This window comes from Caloenas nicobarica, chromosome 1, assembly GCF_036013445.1.
Source record: "Caloenas nicobarica isolate bCalNic1 chromosome 1, bCalNic1.hap1, whole genome shotgun sequence".
In the NCBI taxonomy this organism is placed as follows: Eukaryota; Metazoa; Chordata; class Aves; order Columbiformes; family Columbidae; genus Caloenas; species Caloenas nicobarica.
The window spans coordinates 115,330,685-115,352,877 of NC_088245.1; the positions used below are offsets into that span (position 1 = coordinate 115,330,685).

Sequence of the window (22,193 nt, forward strand, 5' to 3'; positions counted from 1 at the left end):
CATTCAGCTCCCTGTGAATAAAGAGGCCTTGTCTGCAACCACTGAACGACACCTTGCCTCTGACATGGGCCACTGTTAGATATTTTTAGCTTAGCCAGCACTGTGTCTCAGTAAGGATATAGTTTATCTGGGCTCCAGTTTCAGATTGGGATATCTTTCCAGTCACAGTGTGATGAGCCCATGCCACAACCACTCGAGTTGGTCTCCTCTTTGGTATAAATGACACTGCTTTGGGTGCCTGTGATACTACCAGAGGGGAAAAGTGAGCAGTAAGAGGGTCACCTGCTAGGTAAAGCCTGGTACAAGGAGGTTTAAAGTGGTGTGTCTGACACATCTGGGGGCATAGTATGAGGACACAGAAGGAACTATGAGACTGAGAGGCCCATTTGGATTTGCACAGATTATTAAATTATTAGGATTGAAGCATGTAAATGACATCAATCATGTAGACACAATTACTTAAGAGTGTAAGCAGTGATCGTACAGTAGCTTTATGTTTATGGAGCACTTAGAGCAATGGGCTCCCATTTTGTAGAAGGCATTTTTCAGATTTATCCAAAAAATAAAAATTATTTCAGGCAGGATCTTCTTACTCAGTTATGAATTGTACACATACTAACTTTTTAACACAAGTTTCAGAAGTTTGTTATATTCCATTCAATTAAAATATCTTCCTAAAAAGAGTACTTAAGTGGCTCCTATTATCACAGATAACAGAAATATCTAAAATTATAGCAAATAAATACTGGAGATTTCTAAAGAATTAAGATACCCTCAAATCAGTAAGAGTGAGGCCTGCATGTCTGACTAAAATTAGCCTTTTTAGACTGATTTATTTGCTAGGATAAATTAAGCTGAAATTTGACCATGATGAAAAATACTTTTCTATTTCAACAGCTTCTGATACCTCTAAGTACAATATACTAGTAAAATCTGTAGACATGGATGAATTTACCATAGTAGCTCTCTTATTTTTTCTTCCTTTGTAAGAGGCCTTAGATAGTAGTTTTAGAAAAATCACTGTTTTGTCCTAAGAGAATTTTTAATAAGAGTTATACAGTTTTCCAGGTTCTTTCTTCTCTTGCTTAAATTAAAGATGAAGACTTTACTCTGGCATATGGTAATGGCATTTGAGTTCTAAATGTTATCTATGTCTCCCATCAGCGTATAAAATATTAATATTGACTCTTTAGAGCATCACATTTTGAAAAGACCAAATAACATTTTAGCAAAAAATATGAACAGAAGCAATGCCCTATCAAATCAAGCCAACATTTGTTTAGTAGGCTGAGGGTTTGGAGATCTTATCAGAGTCACTGGTGTTTACACACTCTTTTTTTCTAACATGCATTACATGAAATAGGCATAGAATCATGGAATGATTTGGGCTGGAAGGGACCTTCAAAGGTCATCTAGTCCAACCCCCCTGCAATGAGCAGGGACATCTTCAACTAGATCTGGTTGCTCAGAGCCCCGTCCAGCCTGGCCTTGAATGTCTCCAGGATGGGGTATCTACCACGTCTCTGGGTACCCTGTGCCAGTGTCTCACCACCCTCATTGTAAAAAATTTCTTCCTCATGTCTAACCTGATTCTCCACTCTTCTAGTTTAAAACCATTATCCCTTCTCCTCTCCTAACATGCCCTGCTAAAAAGTCTGTCCCTATCTTTCTTATAGGCCCCTTTTAAGTACTGAAAGGCCACAATAAGGTGCCCCCAACTCTCTCAGCCTGTTCTCACAGCAGAGCTGTTCCAGCCCTCTGAACATCTTGGTGGCCTCCTCTGGCCCCTCTCCAACAGGTCCATGTCTTTTCTGTACTGAGGGCTCAAGAGCTGGACACAGTACAGGCCTTGCTAAACATACTTGCAGGTTTTGTACAAAAATCATTGTGCTGATGCTGGCTGAACATTTCAGAACCAACGATCATTAACCACTGGAGGTTCAGCTATTGTAGCACACGTACCGAAGTGGAGGTTAGCTGTAAGTGCACACAAGACAGTGGCAATCAGTGCAGTCCACAGAACACAAATGAGGAACAGACTGATATTGAATGCATCCACCTAAAGTGTCTGCGTAATAGTGTTCTGGTGCCTATAGTATTCTTTCTTGATAGTATTTCTAGGCTGGAGTATTTTTCACATGTATTGTGAAAGGGCTGTTGACAGTGTATTTTCAAAGATAGATATCACCTCTATGAGAAGAAACCTGATTGGTTACACTTGGATTAGCTTTCCTGTGAAGCTGACTTGTTACTTTTGTTGGGGTTTTTTTTTAGCTACTATCCTATTCCAACTGATGTTTATAAATACTGCTCTATGAATAAATAATTTTAAAACATGGGTGAAGTGACAGAAGACTAGAGAAATGGACCTTTATAAACTGCTCAATATGTGAATGTAAAATCTAACATCAAAAAGACAGAATTAACACTTCTAGTCTATGGCTGAAAAAAGTAGATTTATTAAACTGCCAATTATTAAAACAGTGCAATTTTTAATATCTGGCAAGTTCCAAAAATTATTTCAGATATTTGTGGTAGTTCTTTCTCTACACTGGGCCACTTCTAGAGAGGGTCACAAAATTAGTTCTCAAACTTTTTTGATTCTATCTTTCGCCTTTAACCTTGACTATCAGTGATTCTGATTTACATCTCGCCTCTTCAATGGCCTCAAAGTTTTCTGCCTGTTCATCTGAGTTTATTGGGATTTATCTCACTGTCTAACAATCAGACAGTGAAGGCAGAAATACCTTCTTTAAGACTTTAAGTCTTAAACATAGATCTTTGTTTATATCTGTCCATGACTCCCATTCCAATTACTCTCTCATTCTTGTTCTTTGCCATTTTATTATCTTTATCATGCTTATTTTGAATTCTCTTTCTCCTTCCAATTTTCTGTGTTAGAAAATCTGCTCATGGTTAGTCAAGCAATAATGTTTAGACACAAAATGATAGTAATTTATATCAATATATTGCCATTAATAACCTCTTATTCTGTTTTTGCATCTCCAGGAGCCAACTGAAGCTGTAATGTTTTACACTTCAGCACAATCAGAATTCCATAGACTGCCTATTTATAAATAAAAACTTGACCTTAGTGTTGCTCGTTCAAATATATCTATCTTCTTCATTTCAAGAATCAGAACTAATCCTGTTTTAGTGAACAAAAACTAGTACTCAGCATTTCAGTCACCTAAGTCACCCTGGTTGGCCCTATCCCAGCTTCAATAGTTCACCTTTAAATGCTGGTTGCTCTAACACTTTTTTCAAATGGTATATTACACCCATTATCTTTTATGCCACATTAATCTTTTCTCCACTATTTAAGTTATCTGCAAAGTCTTTTTAAAATGTTACATAATTTTATTATATTTACATATAATTCTTTACAATAGGCACACACACAGTTGTACATAAACATGTAATAGTAATAGAATTGTATAATTCAGTATATTATAATTAGCAATTGCCATTTAAAACTCACCTGAACGTTTGCTCTTGCTTTACTTGCCTGGCTTGATAGACTTGCTCTGGCTGCATTAAGTAACTTGTGGATTCCAGTAAAATGACCCTGGAGTACAGCAAGTACACATAATCAATCATAATTTTTAACTTGCAGAATGAAGACAAAATTTAGTTTATTCTAAATTTTAAATGAAGGCTTGTTAAAGAGGAGTATTATTTTCAATTGTGGATACTTTAAAAGAACTCTAAAAAAGATCTAAAATTTTTTTTTAAACTATTTATTTAATAATTTATTAATTATTTAATAACTTAAAACATTTTGCACAATTTCAGCAATGTAATTTTTAAAGCTCATGTAAGCATACAAAATCCTGAGACACTTATTCAACGGTTAATGGGAAATAAAGTACCTCATCAATACCATGGGTTGATTTGCAATCATAGGGAGGGTCTACAGGCATGTCATGACATGCAGATCAATTTTCATTTTTGTTTTCAAAAATTTAAAATATAACGAAAAAATTAAAATGAGAAAAATAATGCCCATTTCAATATTAAGACAAATTATATGTATATTTATAGAGACTTTAATTTGATATATTTTTCTGAAATGTGATTTATACTATGATCTGTACTAAATTAAATGATTGAATAAATGAGTCATCTACATTTGAAGAAAAATGCTCAGGTAATTTCATTTTGCTTTTGTAAATAATGAATCTATTAAGACAGAGCAAATTCTAATTTCCCTGACAAACCAGAACCAAGTGCTTTACTTCAGTTTTTCCTAAAAGATTCTGATCTTCTGTTTCTTATGTACATTACATTGTGCACACATTATTTTCATTCTAGGTATTGGCTAATATATTGACCTACTGCTAGTCATTACTCAAGAATTAGTTTTAGGTATCATTATAAAATTTGTGTTACACGGCACCAACACACATAATCAATTCATTTCAAACCAGACTTCTGCATTTTCTCTGCACTCACAGACAGTAAAAACAAAAGGAAGATTACAGAGTACATAGTAAAAATACAGAAGCCAATGTCAACTAGCTTAGCACTAGCTGTGGATCTCAATTCAAACTTTTTGATAGAGTAACAATCATTTAAACCAGCATTAGCTGATTCTCTGCCCAAGCATGTAATCTGCCATTAAAAAAATTATAATAACGACCACTACTAACTATAGAATCTTATACTATAGAAATACTTTCCTATTCTTGGGAGAGAAATAGCTCCAATACTTCACAAAGAAATGGATAATTTTAAACATATTGAAGTAATATTTTAATGAAGTACAAGCATTCAGTAATCTTTAAAATACATATCTGCATAAATATAAAAAGATAAGAACTGAAAAAAAAAACATCATTTAGTTGATAGAATGGGTAACATATAATGAACAGCCAAATGCTAGGCAAGGAATAGTTTCAGGTGCAGAATTTACAGCTTTTGGAACTGACTTTTGCTGTATATTTGACAGGAGGTCAAAGAGGCACTCATATTTTTAATTTGTCCTTTTCTTAAATTGCAACACATTATATACTGAGTTTTAGGATTTTCAGCCCAGTTTTCTGAAAAACAGGTGCTTCCTTGATATCACAAGCACATTTCCTAGTGTTATTTGCAACTAAGCAATGCACCCCCTGATAGATCATTAGATAGTTCAAAACACTGCAAACACGATATAAAGTATCTTTTATTTTAGATTACTGGTTCATATGTTGCCCAAATTGATCATTACTTCAAGAAGTTGTCAAGTATCTTTTGAGTGATACACATATAAAACGCAAGTACTTCATCACCTTTAATCTATTATTTCCAAGAGAGTTATCCACATCACAGAACTGATTACAGGCAGTCTCACTGACCACCTCAAGGACTTTAAAAAAAGACAGAAGCTAAATCAACTCATATGATTCCCACATAGGAGGCTTATGCCAGAGCACACTGCTGGAGCAGTTAAAACAGTCTTGTTACAGGTGTCTATACCAAACCTATTCTGTGGATGAAAGAGAAATTTAATTTGCAGCCTATGCAACGCGTATATTACACAGAACAGTAAAACAACATAAAAACGTTATGGAAAAATGGTTCTGGTAAATAAATTAATGACATGAACCAATGTTTAGCTCTGTAGGCTAACGACAAAATGTGGAGTGAGATCACATAAATAGATTTTGAAGGGGCACAGCACTCTTTTATTAAGGAAAGCAACAGTTAACTCTGCAGTTGTTATATCTATGATGAATACAAATGAAAAATTAGATTAACTGATAGTGGCATGAGCCCCAAGGCAAAAGCATGGTTTTGATTTTTGTTTTGGTTTTGTTTTTTTTGCTTGCTTGCTTAATAATTTAAACAGCAAGATAAAACAGATTGGGGAAAAAATAACCAACTATTAATTAACATGGTTTGTTTCTTTTTGGAATTCTGCTGGACCTCAGCCAAATACAAAAATACAAGCAAGGTTCATGAACTCCATTTGATTAAAACTCTAGCTTTATTGCTTACACTGAGATGGATTTCAATTAAGGCTTATTTATCTTTATTCATTATGATATCTTCCACTTCACAGTGCTTGTAACAATTTTGGTAATGTAAATCCCTATAATTTAACCTCAAGGTTTTACATTTTTAAGGACAAGGAGAAAATTATGGAAGAGTTGATAAAACAGCATGATCATTATAGAGTTGTCTTTAAAGCATTATCTACCTGAATATGCCCTCATTTCTGAAGGGATTAGTAACATTTAAGATAACTTTCTTCAGTTCATAACATGGTGATTTGCATTTTAATATATCCTAAAAAAAAGCAAAAATTTACATCAATATGAAAAAGTTGCAAAACAACGTTCATGTATAATACATAAACAAATGGGAAATATTTGAAAGAAGAATAGAACCATGTATTTGACCACTGGTGACTACAAAATTAATGTAATTTAAATGCTAGTCTTCGTTGCCAATGAAGAACAGTTAAAGCATATTTCTTTTAAAACATACGTTAAACTTCACCATATTTTAGATGCTCTTCAAAATGACAGCACAGGGCCAAGAATCAAACTATCTTTTTGCCTTCATCATTATTGATGGCTATGGTATTAAGAGACTCATGGGAGAAAAAAAAAAAAAAAAAAGATAATTGCATAAACACCATCTAAGTTCAGAAGAGAATCTATCCAGATCTGCTCAATGAATGTTTGATAACAAATGATGGAACACATGCTTAATTCTGCACTGACTATTTCTGGGACACATCTTAAATCTAAAGAATGTCTTATGATAAACAGCACCAATAAACCTAGCAATATCTAACAAAAGTTTGCTGTCCATCTATATCTAATAACTGAAATCATTAGGCCAAAGGAGTATACCAACACCTCCACAATGGAATTTCCAAAAGCATCCATATGCTGAGAGAGCTCCAGATTTATTTTCAGAGCAATCAGTGTAAAAGTTTTAAATTTTTTTCAGGATCTAAGTGTGATTTATATTCTTATGCATCTTAGATATTCCTCTATGCTTTTTTCTGTATGTATTAATACATAGGCTAATATTGGAAATCTGAAAATTCATCGTTCAAAGGCTAATGCTGACAGTAACTCACGTTTTCATTCTTACCTCAGTTCACTTTTGTTTGATACAGCATACAGATGAATAATTTTGTGACAATATTAATCATACACACATAAACTTACAGCAGGCTCAATATGTTTGACTTCAGATTTCAGAGAGAAGGTCAGTGTGGCACCACCTATTCCACCCACACTCTTTGAGATCAGCAGCAACACGGCTTCAGCAGGGCGCAGAAAACGACTAGTGAACTCCACATTTATACTTGTTTGTCTCCTGGGCAAAATAATAACAATAATAATAGTTCAAATAGTTAGGCATAAAATTCTGACTCAGAAATGTCATTTCAGGAGCGTGCTTTACACACTTTGTAAGGCAAGGGGTCTAGAAAAGTCATTTATTTATTCTGAATTACTTTTTTGGAGTTCAATATTCTGCCTAAGAGCACCATAAAACATTCTAATAAAAGAACTATATAGATAGAAAAAGAACAATATTGAGTACTTATTTCTTTTTATGACCTCAGCATGTAGCTTAATTTTTCTTCCCACACACACTAGCACAGGAAATTCTCCTTCCTTGTATTATTACTCTAAGTTAACAACTGATTTACTTTATTCTCCTATATTTGAATAGTTTTTTGTGAGTTAAACAGACATCCTGTTATGCATGTTGTGAGGCATATCTGGATGGTCTTAATCAAATACTTACTGAATATTGACAAAGAAATTAGAAAAAAAAAAACCTTTCAGAATAATTAGTAAAGTTCAGTAACTAAGAGGTGGAAAAAACAAAGTTCTCATACAAGCAACAGCTCAAGTCTCTGACAGGAAACTAGAGAAAAGGCGACCACACGGAATGAGAGTTTAGAATAGGTAAAAGTTAAGTTTAGACTTTATTTCCATTAGTCCTGCAATTAAGCGAGATCAATAAAAAAAATTTAGTTGATGAAGCTCTCTCTTTGAAGCTCTCAAAATCACGCTCTCATTTTGAGATTAATGTCTTAAGATGGCATGAATGTCAGAAAAATTACCGTGTGTAGGATAGAATCTAAATGTATTCTGCCTTTCTACACTTAAGACAAGAGCAGAGAGAGCTTTCTCTAAACAGAAAAATACCTATATTTTTGGAGTTGCAAGTAGATTATCTCAAAATACATTGCAAGCCAACTGACTGGTTTATACTTTCATTGCAATGCCATTCTATGTAGTCAAAAGACAATTTAAAATTTACCCCCCAACAAACTGTAGGAAAGAGATGACAGAAAGAAAATAACCTATAGCAAAATCTTGAAATTTCTTAATTTAGTCAAGCTGATATTACATAAATAATACTTCAAATCAATTCTTAAAAATATAAGAAAAGTTTGTATTTTTAAAAATGCAAGTTTGTTAGTTGTCTTTCTGGAAGAGACAGCAGATGCTAAAGTCAAAAGGAAGCCTCTCCTGAACCCAAATCAGCTTTCCCCATTAAACAATTAACAGTAACTCTGCAGCTTGACAAAAAAAAATAATTAAAATAGAGGGCAGAGGGAAATCGTGTGCGACTTCTTCGTCTTCTGCCAACTGGGAATTCTAAAGCAAGAGGCAATCAACTAACAGTGGTAAGTGAAATATTATGTTTTGTCTGTATATATACTTACACAAGTAAGTGCTTAAGTAAAGGAATTGTAATAGCAATCAGCATACCATGTCTTCAAGGGAATCATGTTATTTTACATTTGGTTCACAAGTTTCATAATAAGAGCTACTTTTTCAAGTTAACTCAATGCAAACATCTCTTCACATAAGTTGAACAATCAAAATGATGGCAGAAGTTCTATAAAATTATGTTGATGGGAGTAGTGAAGGGATTTGTCCCTGGATGAAAGCTTTTCTCAAGGAAACTTTCTGGGAGATCCTTTACCAAATTCTTATGATGGACCAGGTGAAAAACAAAACAAAAAAAAAAAAAAAAAAAGGAGAGAGAGCGAGCGTGCATTCGTACTTAAAAACTATCTTGGGATGGAAGAACTGGAAGGTGATAAATAGAACATCCAATATCTTAAAAAAAATAGGGAAGATCAGAAGAATAACAGACCTTTAAGCCTCAAATCTATACCTGCATTGTAGTAGAAACAATCATAAAGAATAAAAGAATAGGATATGTATAAATGATACCTACTATAAACAAGATCTTCATAAATGTGATCTTACTGGCAAGAGTCAACATCTTTAAAATGTAGTCCTGCCTTATAAACTTATGGGAATTCAATAAAGGAGTTCAACAAGAACATGATTGAGGGTGATTTAATTCTTCTATTTCTAACAAAGTCCCTTTCTATAGACTTACAATGAAACTATCAGACAGGAAGGAAGCATAGAGAGAAGGAAGGAAAGAAGCAAAGAAATGATGTAGGAACTAACGCTTCTTACTAAGTAGGAAGGCCATTAATCAAGTCCTCAAGGGTCTGTGACAACTGGGAAGTAAGGAAGTTTACTGAAGTTCTAAGTTGCTCCAGGTTGTGAGGACAAAGATTGACAGTGCAAAGATTGTAGGACCTTACAAGACAACAAAATGACAAGAAAATTCAGTGTACTTAGATGTAAAGAGATACATACAGGGAAAGCAGTTCTGTGTTTACATAATATTGTGATCTCCAAGCCATTATAACTCACCATCGAGAACTCGGGATTTGCAATGGTCTCATTAAAATATCAGCACAGTGATGGGAAACATACAATAAAGCAAATTAAGTGTTAAGCATAATTAGAAAAGGAACAGACAACATAGATCACCATTAGGCCACTAGATCACATCCATAGGGCTCAAAACTTAATTACGGTTTACACTTCTTTACCTCAAAAAGGATATAGCAAAATTGAAAAAAAAAGCTCACCAAACTGCAGAAAGGATGACTGTAGATGGTAGAATTAACCCAACATGATCTCTAGGCTTAACACCTAGTTATCCTAGTATATGAGTACGGTATTGCCCAGAATTCTCCCTAACACCAAAAGTCTCACGATCTCAGTTCTGAGAATTGATTATGAAATCCTGGAAGTTCTGAAAACTTGGCTCTTACAGCTTTCATGTTCCTGCTGCAGAGTCCCCAGACATTACCATTTTTGACAGTGAAGAGCTGCTAATCTCCGAAGAGTCTGAGGCTCCTAAGTCACCCTGCCATTCAAAACATCCTGGAAAATGTATCCTGGGACTGCCTGAGACATCCACTCCCAAAGTCACTTTGCAGATCAAGTTTTAAGGATTCTACTCTACTCTTGTCACAAATAGGAATGACAGAGAAATGGAGCATATGGAACATTCTGCCTGATCTTTGCCCTCTGGTTCATGCAACAGCAGAGAAATCTGATTTGAATTGTCAACTGTTGCCTTCTGTGGCAAAGCCAGCATTCAGGGAAAACACAAAGGTTTTTTTCTCAATTCATCTCTGTTGTGGTCAATGTAAACTGAGGGAAAATTTAGCTCATGGAATCGTTATATTATATTGTTCATTCTTATATTATTATAACTACCTCTGTCCATAACCACTTTAGTTGGTGCAGGGGTCTAAGATTCTTAATTTCTTTATCAGCTCAGTGTGTACCATCTTTCAAAACAGCACGCAATCCAATTCTCCTTTATTTGCTATACTTCAGTGCATGAAAAGAAAGATTAAAAGTTGTTTGGAGAGATCAAAGTTGCAGAGTTTAGGGCCAACAGATATCATTAGATAACACAATTCAAAGTAGTTATACATCGCAGGCCGCTATCTGCAACCCAATCATCCTTCAGTTGCTTCTGATAACTACCAATTGGCAGAAGCATTTTTCTGAGAAAGCACCCTGTATTATCTGAGGCAGAAGGCTGAATAAATAGCTTTCTGAGGTCACTTCCTGTGCTATTTCCAGTGTTTTTTGATTTGCAAAACCCCTATAGTTAAAGAATTTATCATTCAGATGGAGTTTCTTCCCCTCAATAGCCAATCAACTTTGCTACTTCCAGGTTGAATTTGTACAACTCCAGCTTCATGCTGCTGTTCTTATAAAAAGTTTTGTTATATATCGTTTGCAGTCAAATAGCCCCCTTTCCTAGGAAGGTACTTATAAATATTGATTAAGTCATCCTCATCATTCCCCTTGTTAAGATACCCAGACTGAGTAATTTATAGGTATGTCTACACCACATAAGACAGCTTAGAAACCTTTATGCTCTTACTGTTGTGAACTGCAAGTCTATATGGCAGATTGCAGTGCCCGGTAGAATGGGAATCTCAGATCAAAGATTAATTGCATTATATGCAAGATCTGACACTCAGCTACACTGAGAATGTTGTGATGCATCCCAAAAGCCAGAGCAGAATGACAATATAGTCTTCGGAAGATTTCCCAAATGTTCAGTTGCTTAGGATTAAAGCCAGTTTCTTTTTGACCAATTGACATAAAATATTCATTCTTGACAGATATTGGGTGTAGGTGTCAAAGTTTTGGTAGCAGCGGGGTGCAGGGGTAGCCTCTGTGAGAACAGACCCTGTGCAGGACACAGACAGTTCCAGTTGGCTCCATAATGGACCCACCACAGGACACAGCTAAGTCTATCAGCCAAGCTGGTGGCAGCTCTGTGAAAGCATATTTAAGAAAGGGCAAAAACATCAGAAAGGCAGAGAAGCGAGGAAAAGAGGAAGAAACAGCAGTGGGAACATCGAGGTCAGAGAAGGACAGGTAGAGGAAGTACTTCAGTTGCCAGAGCAGATTATTTCCCTGCAGCACGTGGAAAGGACCACACCGGAGCAGATATCCATACTGCAGTCCATGTAGGGTCCCATGCCACAGCAGTTGGATATTTCCTGAAAGAATTGTGACCCATGGATAACCCATGCTGGAGCAAACTTTTCCTGAAGGACTGCAGCCCTTGGAAGGACTCAGGGAGCAGGAGAAAAGTGGGAGGAGGAAGGAGAAGCAAAAAGGAACTGTAATGAAGTGACTGCAGCCACCCACTCCCCATTACCCCCTGTGACATTCAGGGTGACAGGAGGAGAAGGTAGAGGACTCTAGAATGAAAGACTGAAGTTGAGTCTGGGAAAAGAGGGAGATGAGGTGGTGTTTCAAATTTTTATTTGTTTCCCACTACAAAAGTCTATTTTAATTGAAAATGAATTAAAATAACTTCCACTAAGTCAAGCCTGTTTTGCCTATGATGGACATTGGTAAGCAGTCTCCCTGTCTCTCTCAACCCACAAACATTTTTAGCAACATTTACTTGTGTCCTGTTTTTTGAAGTTTTTTTTTTTAAAGTGAAGTGAAAAACAGCTATGACATTGACCTTTCAGAGAAACACATGATATTTTCAAGGATTACATTTTTATGTTAATTCTTATTTGAAGTAATTGCAATGAAAATGGAATTGAATCAGCCTCACAGCTTGCTGAAAACATAGCATTACTTGTTGTCCCTTTTGCATATATTTACAATAGGCATGTTATTTAATACTGAAATATTGATCATCCTTAAAGAGCACTGTATTTATGTCGAGTCTTCTTGAATTTGACAGTATAAATTTTAAATTTTTCTTCTTCACAGGTTATTTCCATACAAATGTTGACCTTTGTTTTCCTTTTCACAATCTCTAATCCATTTTATCTGCAAAGGAATATCTTAAATGCACTTGCAGTCTAAACTTAAAAACTCTTAACTGACAGCCAGTTACCACTATATCCCTCTTGTCTTCACTAGTTTATCAGGGATTAGTGAAATTCCCATATCTAGCTACATACCACAGAAAGAACAAAACATACTTAGTGAACAAAAAGACACAGATAGCAACATACCATGAGTATTTGTATTACCAAAAATTTTAACAACCTTATGTTTTCCCCAAATCGAGTCTCTCCAAAAATCTTAGGTGGATTTCAGAAATGTAAGTTAGAGAAATAACCACATTGCAGCTCCAACAGTTTCCATCTTGGTGGGGACAGCAGATGGGGACAAAAAGAAGTAGTCTAACACTACTATCAAACCTGTGTCATGGTCTCTTAAATTCCCAGCTATACTTTAAGAATAAAAAACAGAAACTGAAATCTGAGGAAAAATAATTTTTACATGCTCATGCTTCTACAATGCATTGATATAAAAAATGTGAATCAAGCTCAGAGGAGATATGTCGACTTTAGTTGGGGGGGGGGGGGGGGGGGGGAAGAACAATCCAAACTGAAAATCAAAGCTTTCAACACATCAGGACAAAAATATTTATTGGACACAGATGACTCCTTTAATGATCTGAAGGCTTGTATTCTGCTCTTAAGTTTCTATTAAGATAGATTGCAAGATAAATTACTCTGGATTTATTCTAGGTTAAGGAGAAAAAGCCTGACATATGTACTGACTTTCGCCCTGTTTGTGGTGGAACACATTTCTAGTGTTTCATCACTATTAAATTAGTAGGTTTATATCTCCATACTGATAGACTTATCAATAACACTAAAAAAATCATTACTTACCTAGGGGCAATGGTGAAAGTGTTTCCTTTAGGTAACGAGAAATCATCAGCATCTCTTCCTACAAGAATAGCATTGTACATCAAAGTTTTACTGCTTGGGTTTTTCAGACGCACCTATCACGAAAACAACAAAATCTGCTGATTTTTATTCAATTTTTGGAGTATAAAAGGTGTGCTCTTCAGCTAAATTCCAAAATACAAACTAATGATATCACAAAATAAGAAAGTGCTTCATATAACTAGGTAGATCATTTTTCTTCCTAATGAATATAAACCTTCCACAGACTATCCAGCCTCAGTTTTTCTGACTATTCCTTTTACAGTGTACACTACACTCCCATGCCTGTTAATCTCTTATTCCTCTCTTTCCTTAATCTCAGATTTGTAAAATTTGTAGATTATTCCTATGCTTACGAGCACAGGGAAAAAACAGCAGCAGAAGTTAGGATCCCAAGCCTGAAGAGAAAAAGAAGAGGCATGCTTCCATCTTCTATAATTAGTAGCCAAATGACACGAAGCCCATTCATTCTTTGTTGTAGGACAGACATAATACAAACACATAAATGCATAGAGTGTCTTAACCTTGTACGGCTACAAAACTAAATTCAATGGTATCAGTACCTGTTTAACAACAGTTGCATGGAGAGCACCTGTAAATTCTATAGTCTTCTTGGGTAAGTAGTGAGGGAGATTTTCGTACAGGTAGACACACAAAATAAGCATCATGACTGGGTTTGGATCACAGATGTCAGTGGCCTAATATGGAAAAAAAAAAAACAAAACCCAACACAACACCACAGATATTGTTAAAGTTTTGCCTGTGTAGTTTAGAGACATGAAGAACAAAAAGTTTAAGGTAATTCTTATTATACAAATATTTTCAACCTAACTTTTAATAACTGAGTTAGGCCTATAACTAAAATTAATATGAATCTTGTCAGTGCAAAAAATAATTTATTCTGCAAGACTGCTGACATGCTCTGGTAATAAATCTAGGCTAAAAATTAAAACCACCTTTTTTTCCCCCCACAGTTCAGTAAAAACAGATGTTAATTTTATTAAAATGAGGCAAAATAGAAAAAGCAAGTAAAATTCGCTGACTGGAAAAATGTATGTCTATTATCTTTAGAAAAAAAAAAAGTATTTTAAAATATTTCCATGTACGATGTAAAATACCATCCCAAATACTTCTAGATACAGTTTTGCAACTGTTTATGAAGACATTTTTCACCATCCAACTAATAACTATACAGTTATTTTTATTGCGGGTGCCAAATTGCTTTACAAAAGGTAGCAAGCATTACTGCATCTTACATATTTGATTTACAGGTACGAATTTAAATGGCAACTGCAAAACATGTCAAAACATGTCAAAACTTTAGTCCTCAGTGATTCTGGTAAGTCATGGAAAAGAGAGGTAGAAACAAATACATGAACTTTTCAGAGGGCTAATCAAATAGTAATGAGACTTAATGAAATAAGTGGCTTCCCACAAATACAGGCAGGAAAGATCTAGCTACAGATTTAAACAAATAAGATTCTGTACTTCCTAAACCAAACTAATTAAATTAAGTATTTTAAAACTTCATGCTTAATAACTTATAATATAACATTATTATAAAAAGTTGTCTATAATATACTAAATAAACTTTTACAACTGCAGTTAATATGTCTCCTGAATTAAATATAAAGTCATACTGAAAAATCCACACACTTGGGAGGAGATTTAAGCAGCAAATCACTGCATTAACATCCCATTAAAAGGTGCTTTTTTAATTCAAGACATTTAATTCAAGACATTTTATTTTGATCCCTTAACTGAGTCATACAGTACAGCAATATTTTGAAAAAGACTGTCCTTTGCCTAATGCCTAGAAAATGACTATCATTCTAAATCTGCTCACCTTACAGGAAAAACTTCGCCCAATAGTCAAGTAAAAAAACCCTAATCTATTGTGTTGTTGCTGATTGTCACTGTCACCTCTCTAAGTGGCTTAGATGGGTTGCACATAACTATAGGTAACCTCATGCCATCATTTTAGAATCAAGCTTCCTTCTAAACACGTTTTCATCATATCATGAATTTGCAGCTGTAAACCACTTAATGAATACACGGAGCACATTTTTATCTATTTTAATATTGACCTGCACATTACTTACAAGCATTGTATATGCATAAATTCAACATCTCTTAGATCTGCAGGGCCATGTGAGAGAGCAAGGAAACAGGTAGAAGACACTTTTAAATCTCAAGACTTAAAGGTTATGAAACAGCTGTACCACTTGTTTTTTGAACTGACTAGGAACTTGACAACCTCCAGGAGTTACTTCATATTCAAATACATTAGTAATAAGGAAAAAGAGCTTTCTCCAGTCAGCAACTATTGAAAGATTTGCAACAATTTCTAAGGACATCAACAAATACATCTCAAATGTTATAATATTCTTTTGTAGAACAGGTATACTTAGGATATTGAAGACTACATTATTTTTGCACTGTCCTAACAAACAAACAAAAAACCAAAAATGCATGTTAAAGGGCATGCCCTTTTTGTTTATCTGGAAGACAAACGAAGAGCAATACACAACCAGTTTTATTCAGAACATCAGTTTCATTTGCCCTAGTTTTATCTACAACACCAGCTTTATTTAGAAACAAATATACTATAGGGGACCTTAATCTATTTCATAAGTGCGTACATGGCAGTGTATCAGTGGAAAAAGGTCTAGAAAAAAAATGTCCGTACCTTGCAGGCAAAAAGGGAAATCAAGAGTTGCATGGAATTAACAGTCGGCTCTCAATGTTCACCATCATCTATCCTTCAAAAACTACGGCAAGTAATAAAACCGCCCACTCACAATGTTAGCCCAGATTGTGTGTCAGGAAATCAGAGCTGAGTTGGTAAAAGCACACAGATCCCTCCAGACGAGCAATAGTTATACCAATGACTGCTGCCTAAGTATTACTTCCATAGGAACAAAAATCTCTCGTGTGTATTGTAAGCACAAACATATCTGCTGATTGAAGATAGCAATCTATCTGTAAATCCAATCTAAAATTTCCCTGCTTCTCTGCATGTACATACTTCCCTCAAGGCAGAGCTTTATAAGGACAGTATTGTAATGCAACTTGAAAAATCAGCAAGCCTGCAACTTGCTAGATACAAAGCAAAGACTTGCAGGAGAAGAGTGTATGGGATCCCTCATGAGAACAGAGCAACTCCAACTGAAATCTGCCACATGACTCCAGCTGCGGTGGTGGTATGGAGAGAGCACGTGATACTCCAGCAGAAGTCTCGGTTATCTTTTCTGTGCAAGTTCAGAAAGCAATATAAATGGTAACGTGACACTTTTGAGGAGGTCAGATCAATAAAAAAGTTAAAAGTAAATACAGTCCATCTAATAAAATGCAATAATAATTGAATTATATTGAATAATGAGCCCAGGGTTTTGGTGCACTTTTGTGAAATATTTTTTAAACTTTGCTCTTTTTATCAAAAAAAAAAAAAAGTCACACTGGATAACTCAGGTAAATTTTATTACCATTGAATCTTTTTAGGACCAAAATCTCTTAATAGTAAACTATGAGGATAAAGTTGTATTGATTTAATTTTAATTCCCAGGAATCTATCAGAATGACAAATATTCCTATACATTAATATTTCTTCTATAAACTACATTATACCAGTTTTTCACAGGACCACACTTTCAGCCTCCACATTATTTTATTTATATGACCAGCTATATTCTTGTCCTCAACATAATTAGATTTTTATTGCCTAAATTGAGCATTAGAGGAAAAAAACCTCTTTAAATCCCTTTTTAATTGATTCTTATGAGGCAATTTTCATAATGAACCATCTATTACAGAACCTCAGTACTCTCCAGCAGATTGATCAAGGGAATGGATACTATTTCTAAAGCAGCAGGATAAAGGAAACAGAGCAGCTATTTAGTCAGTGACCTGCTCTCTGATGTGAGTCTATGTAGAAATATTATTTGCATTAGTTAATATTTCACCTGAATACATTTCTGCCTCTAGATGAACCAATTCTGTAATTTATGGAATGGGAAAAAATCTTATACATCTAGATTATAACAAGAAAATGTAACGATTTTTAAAATCTAATAAAATTATTGTACAGATTATATTTTCCTCTGCAATATTAAGAAGATAAAATGAAGAGTAAAAATCCAGATTATCAAAACATCTGAAAAAAACCATGACTTAAGAGTGTTCTCATATATTCTAAATCATGGTCAACTATAGATATGGGATTTAAAGTTTTGTTTTTCTCTCTCCCCCATTCATATTTCTCTGAGGCTATAAAAAAAGGTTTTGGATAATTACTTAAAAACACTTTTTTTGGTAATTTCTGAGAACAGAAAATTCTAGGAAGGCAGAGAAAAGGCGGAGAAAAGGCGGAGAAAAGCCGGAGAAATATCTGTGGGAGATAACAAAGCCTAAAATAGTCAGCTCAATATAGCGACTCCATGGGAAGAACTAGTCGCTTGTGGATTCCCAGTAGGAACCTTGTAATCAAAGTAAAAATTTCACTCTCGTTATCAGAAACATTTGGATAACTGCAGCTACTCTTCTTCCCAAGTACTTATGAAGAGAGTTGGTGAAAAGACATGACATTTATTTGCCACATGGGCTGAAAAAAGGAAGAAAACTTTTTTTTGCCTTTTCTGGACTGTCTTTACTGCAGCAAGAGAGATGTACAGATGTATCTATCATCTAACTATCTCGGTTAATTTTTATTTCCAAGTTAAAGTTTTACACTAGACCATATATTGCATCGCTTCTACAAAACAGCCAATGTAAAAAACATCAGTAGCTTAAAGCAAATATTCCATGTAGAAAAACCTTTATATGACACAAAAACATAGGAGCAGCCTGTTGGCTCAGACCATAGGCCAAAAGGAGACCACCACAAGCTGATGCCTAAATGAAAATTATTATATGGTAAGTACACATACATGTATTTCCCAGGCTTAAGCACAAGATTCCCTGAATCACTTATGATTTCTGTCTACTTCAAAATCTTCATTTCTTTTTCTTCCAAGCCTATGCACAGTCTCCCTTTGACTCCGTGTAAAAACTGTAAAAGCAGCCTGAGAAAACACCGTCCTTTTGAAGTTACGCTTAGGACAACCAAGATAGAAGCTGGAAGAAAAGATGGAGCTACAAGCTAAGTTTTCGTAATGAACATGCTCTAAATAAATGCAATAACACCAAGCATTTGAAGTAATGCTCACTTTCACAAGCCTACAGCATTCTAGTCCTACAAAAAGAACAATTTTATTTTCAAAGATTCAAGAGAAGAACACACTTACTATGCAAAGTTAAAAAGCTTCTTCCCTGCCAAAACCATTAAACCTGAAGTCTGAAAAAATATTCTGATGTTTTCCATTCACTTATCTCAGTAGTGGCTATTGAATGTTAACAAGTATTTTAGGACAAATTATTCCAATATAGCTGTGGTTTTACACCTCTGCTGTTCGTCTTTCCTGCATTTTCATTTAAGATAGCAAAGATGCCAGAGTAGGTTATCTGTTGAAGCCTAACTTTCTTTTGTCACCTAATTCTACTCATTTCCACTTAGATCAGAACTTCTTCCCTCAGACTACATTATTCTGTTTTATTCTATGCTGAACTCATAAAACTGCATATTTGACATTAATCTACTACTTTAGGAACTAAATTTTTAAAAAAAAAAAAAATCAGTGTACTTCATAACAGTATTCAGCAGAAAATTCAGTCTATATATATTTTTGCTTTTAAAATTCTGTCTTAGCAAAAATAGCAATCAATAAAGTTTACCATATTTATGCTTTAAATTGTATCCATAATGAAGTTTCTTAAAATACGCAAAAGCCCCTCACATTTCTTGAAGGGTTAGCTGCTTGCTTGTTAGCTTTTTATTTGTGCTCTAGTGTTGCCTAGATAAAGAAAACACTGATGCTGACAAATCAGATAAGTTATTATCCTTCAAATTCTAAATATTCCAAGTTAGGACGATATCAAAAATGGACAAGAAATTCAAGGGCTAGTAGATTGGTTTTATTGCAAAAACAGAGTTATTTAAATGTTACAACACCATCAGCTCTGTGCTGTTAACGCTGTGATCAGCTCTGTGCTGTTAATGCTGTGACCAACTCTCCACATTTTCAATCACCTGTATAGTACTAAAGGCTGGTCTTTAGTATTGCTGGTATGACTGGCTCAGAAAACAGTTTGTAACCACTTACAAATAATGCCTATTGATTTTATGAAAATAGGTTTATAACCTAATGCAAAAATGAAATGGCATTATCTGCCTCTAAGTCATTCGATGATATTTAGAAAATGCTGGCAGTTCTGTTTTATTAGCATAGCACTGTAGTGGACTGATACTTAGAAAAGAAAATATTACCAACAAATACTAATCTATATCTAGAAAAGGAAAAGAAAAAACAAATCAGGGAATTTTAAATCCAAAAAAATCCAAGTAACTATAAGCCAAAGCTCTGACAGACAGAAAACAGGAGAGAAAAACTTTATTAAAAGATATCAGGAAGCAGTAGACCACTGAACCACTTCTTCTGGCAATAACACTCCCAATTTTTCTGAATCTGTAATTATTAGTTGAATAATGTAATGAAGCAATCTATCCAACAGATGCAAAAATCATACATAAGGCTTTCCCCACTACAAAGCCTACAAAGCAATGATGAAAAGACATTCTGCAACAAAGAACAGCTTCTAGAAAGACGCAAATAACTGAAAAATAGAAAATATCTGGAATCAGTGGCCATGAAATATTACCTAGGTAACCAATTTGAACCAACAATGGCAAATGCCTAATGAAAATTATGGTGGAAGTATTAAACAAACAGAAGGTAATAAAAATCTTATATTAGATTTCAGAAACAGAAAATCATATGTTAACCTTTATTAGTTATTTCCAGATTTGTGAGGCTTAAACACTGACCTTAAAAGATAAACATATGGGAAACAATGTTGTTTGTGAACAAAAGGAGGTTCCTAAGTTTGTATAGGTTTTGTTTATACAACTCCAGCAGATAAATTTTCCATAAGCTGGCAATCAATGTCAGAATAGAACAGTCAGCAAGTCTGGAAAAAAGATCAAAAGATTCTTACATACGCTAGAAATTAAAAAAATTCTATGTTTCTGTATTTCTTTCCTCTTCTCCATTAGCTGCTGACAGCATCTTCTTTCTTTCATTTCAGACTCAGGTCTTAGGGTTACCATTTACCCCCTTTCTTACTCATATGGCCATGTTACTGCCCAGTTTCACTAGTTTCTACTCCACAATGATGCTGAATTCCTGCCTTCATCTCAACAGAACAGCTACATCTATTTTCAGTTTAACACTCTCCAACTTTACTCATGTCATCTTTTATAGCTCATTTGAAAATATCCTCACTTTTACTTGGTGCCAAATATAAATGTCAGTATTGTTTGCCCCAACTTTAAATCGGTCACTAGAAAATTGAATTCCTCTACTGAATATCCCCCATTACTGCATCTTCTCTCCTAATTTATCCTTGTCACATACATTCCCTCCATATCACTGTTATCCACCATCCTATCTTGCAATATTTTATTTTGGGCTTTCAATTAGATCTTCTTCAAATCAAAGTATTTTGGAACTTAAAAATATCAAACACAAAGTAAAAATACATAGAAAGACAGAACTAATACGCCAGGGTTGAACTGTCAGTCATCATTAGAAAGCAAAAACAAAGAATTTCTTGCCCAAAGGGCTTCATCTTAAGCCTATATCTTAATCCTTTAGAGGATTTAAAAGCCTTGAACTCCATTAGAGGTATCATTTAAACTTGCAGCTAAAGTCTTCCAGACAGTTAAACTTCTTTAATAGTAAAGAACCTTAGATTTTTGATGTGATTGAAAGTGCCATCTACTGCAAACCTAATACGAGTTTCAGCTCGCACTGTCACCGCCATCCTTGCATAAATTAATGCAAAGCTGTCCAGAAGTAGTGATTGCCTGATAGTCAAGAACTCTTCCAATACTGTTGGAACATTTTAGCCTGCTAAATTTAAGAGACCAGAAAAATCGCAAATTAGGACATTTCAGCAACAGGATTCATGTATTTTGCTGCTTTTATTGCTGAAGAACAAGAAGCTTAAGAAATTTCTACAGTAGTCTTAGAAAAGCATAAATGAATTCCAATAAATCTATGTAAAAAGTAACATTTACCACCTTCTTTTTTTTTTTTTACTTTCCACAATATCTGTTTATAGATCATGCCTTAGCTGGAACTAAAATACAGCCCTCAAAGATCCAAGATCTGTTCCTTTTCGTGGTGTTGACTGACCATATAGCTTTCTTTAAAATTCCTAGTCTGTACAGAGACAGATTTTCCCATCTATAAAAACACCGATACCCAAAAAAAAAAAAAAAAAAAAGCTGAATTAATAATATTGTAGACATTGTAGTCCTAAAAGACACAAAGTGCAGTAAGGAGAATGTCCTAGAGTTCTACTTCCACCTTTAATGTGGTTAATTCCTTTTGCATAGCCGCATGCAGACCCTGCCTTCATGTGCTGAACTGCCTGTTTTTTCTATCAAAATCTGAGGCAAAATATGCTTTCATTTTGAGGATTATATCTAGATGATCTTTTTACGCTTCCTGTCAGTTAC

The 22,193-nt window shown here is 34.7% G+C and overlaps 1 protein-coding gene across 1 annotated transcript in view; it reads right to left on the reverse strand.

Moving 5' to 3' along the window:
* The window catches only part of CFAP47 (cilia and flagella associated protein 47), a 311,215-nt gene that overhangs the window by 195,845 nt on the left and 93,177 nt on the right, over window positions 1–22,193 (reverse strand). The window contains exons 36-40 of the mRNA XM_065651976.1: window positions 14,140–14,274; window positions 13,520–13,632; window positions 7,170–7,320; window positions 6,185–6,273; window positions 3,482–3,568 (exon numbers count right to left, since the gene is read on the reverse strand). Of these exons, the coding sequence (XP_065508048.1) occupies window positions 3,482–3,568; window positions 6,185–6,273; window positions 7,170–7,320; window positions 13,520–13,632; window positions 14,140–14,274 (575 nt within the window). The remainder of the gene's footprint in view (window positions 1–3,481; window positions 3,569–6,184; window positions 6,274–7,169; window positions 7,321–13,519; window positions 13,633–14,139; window positions 14,275–22,193) is intronic.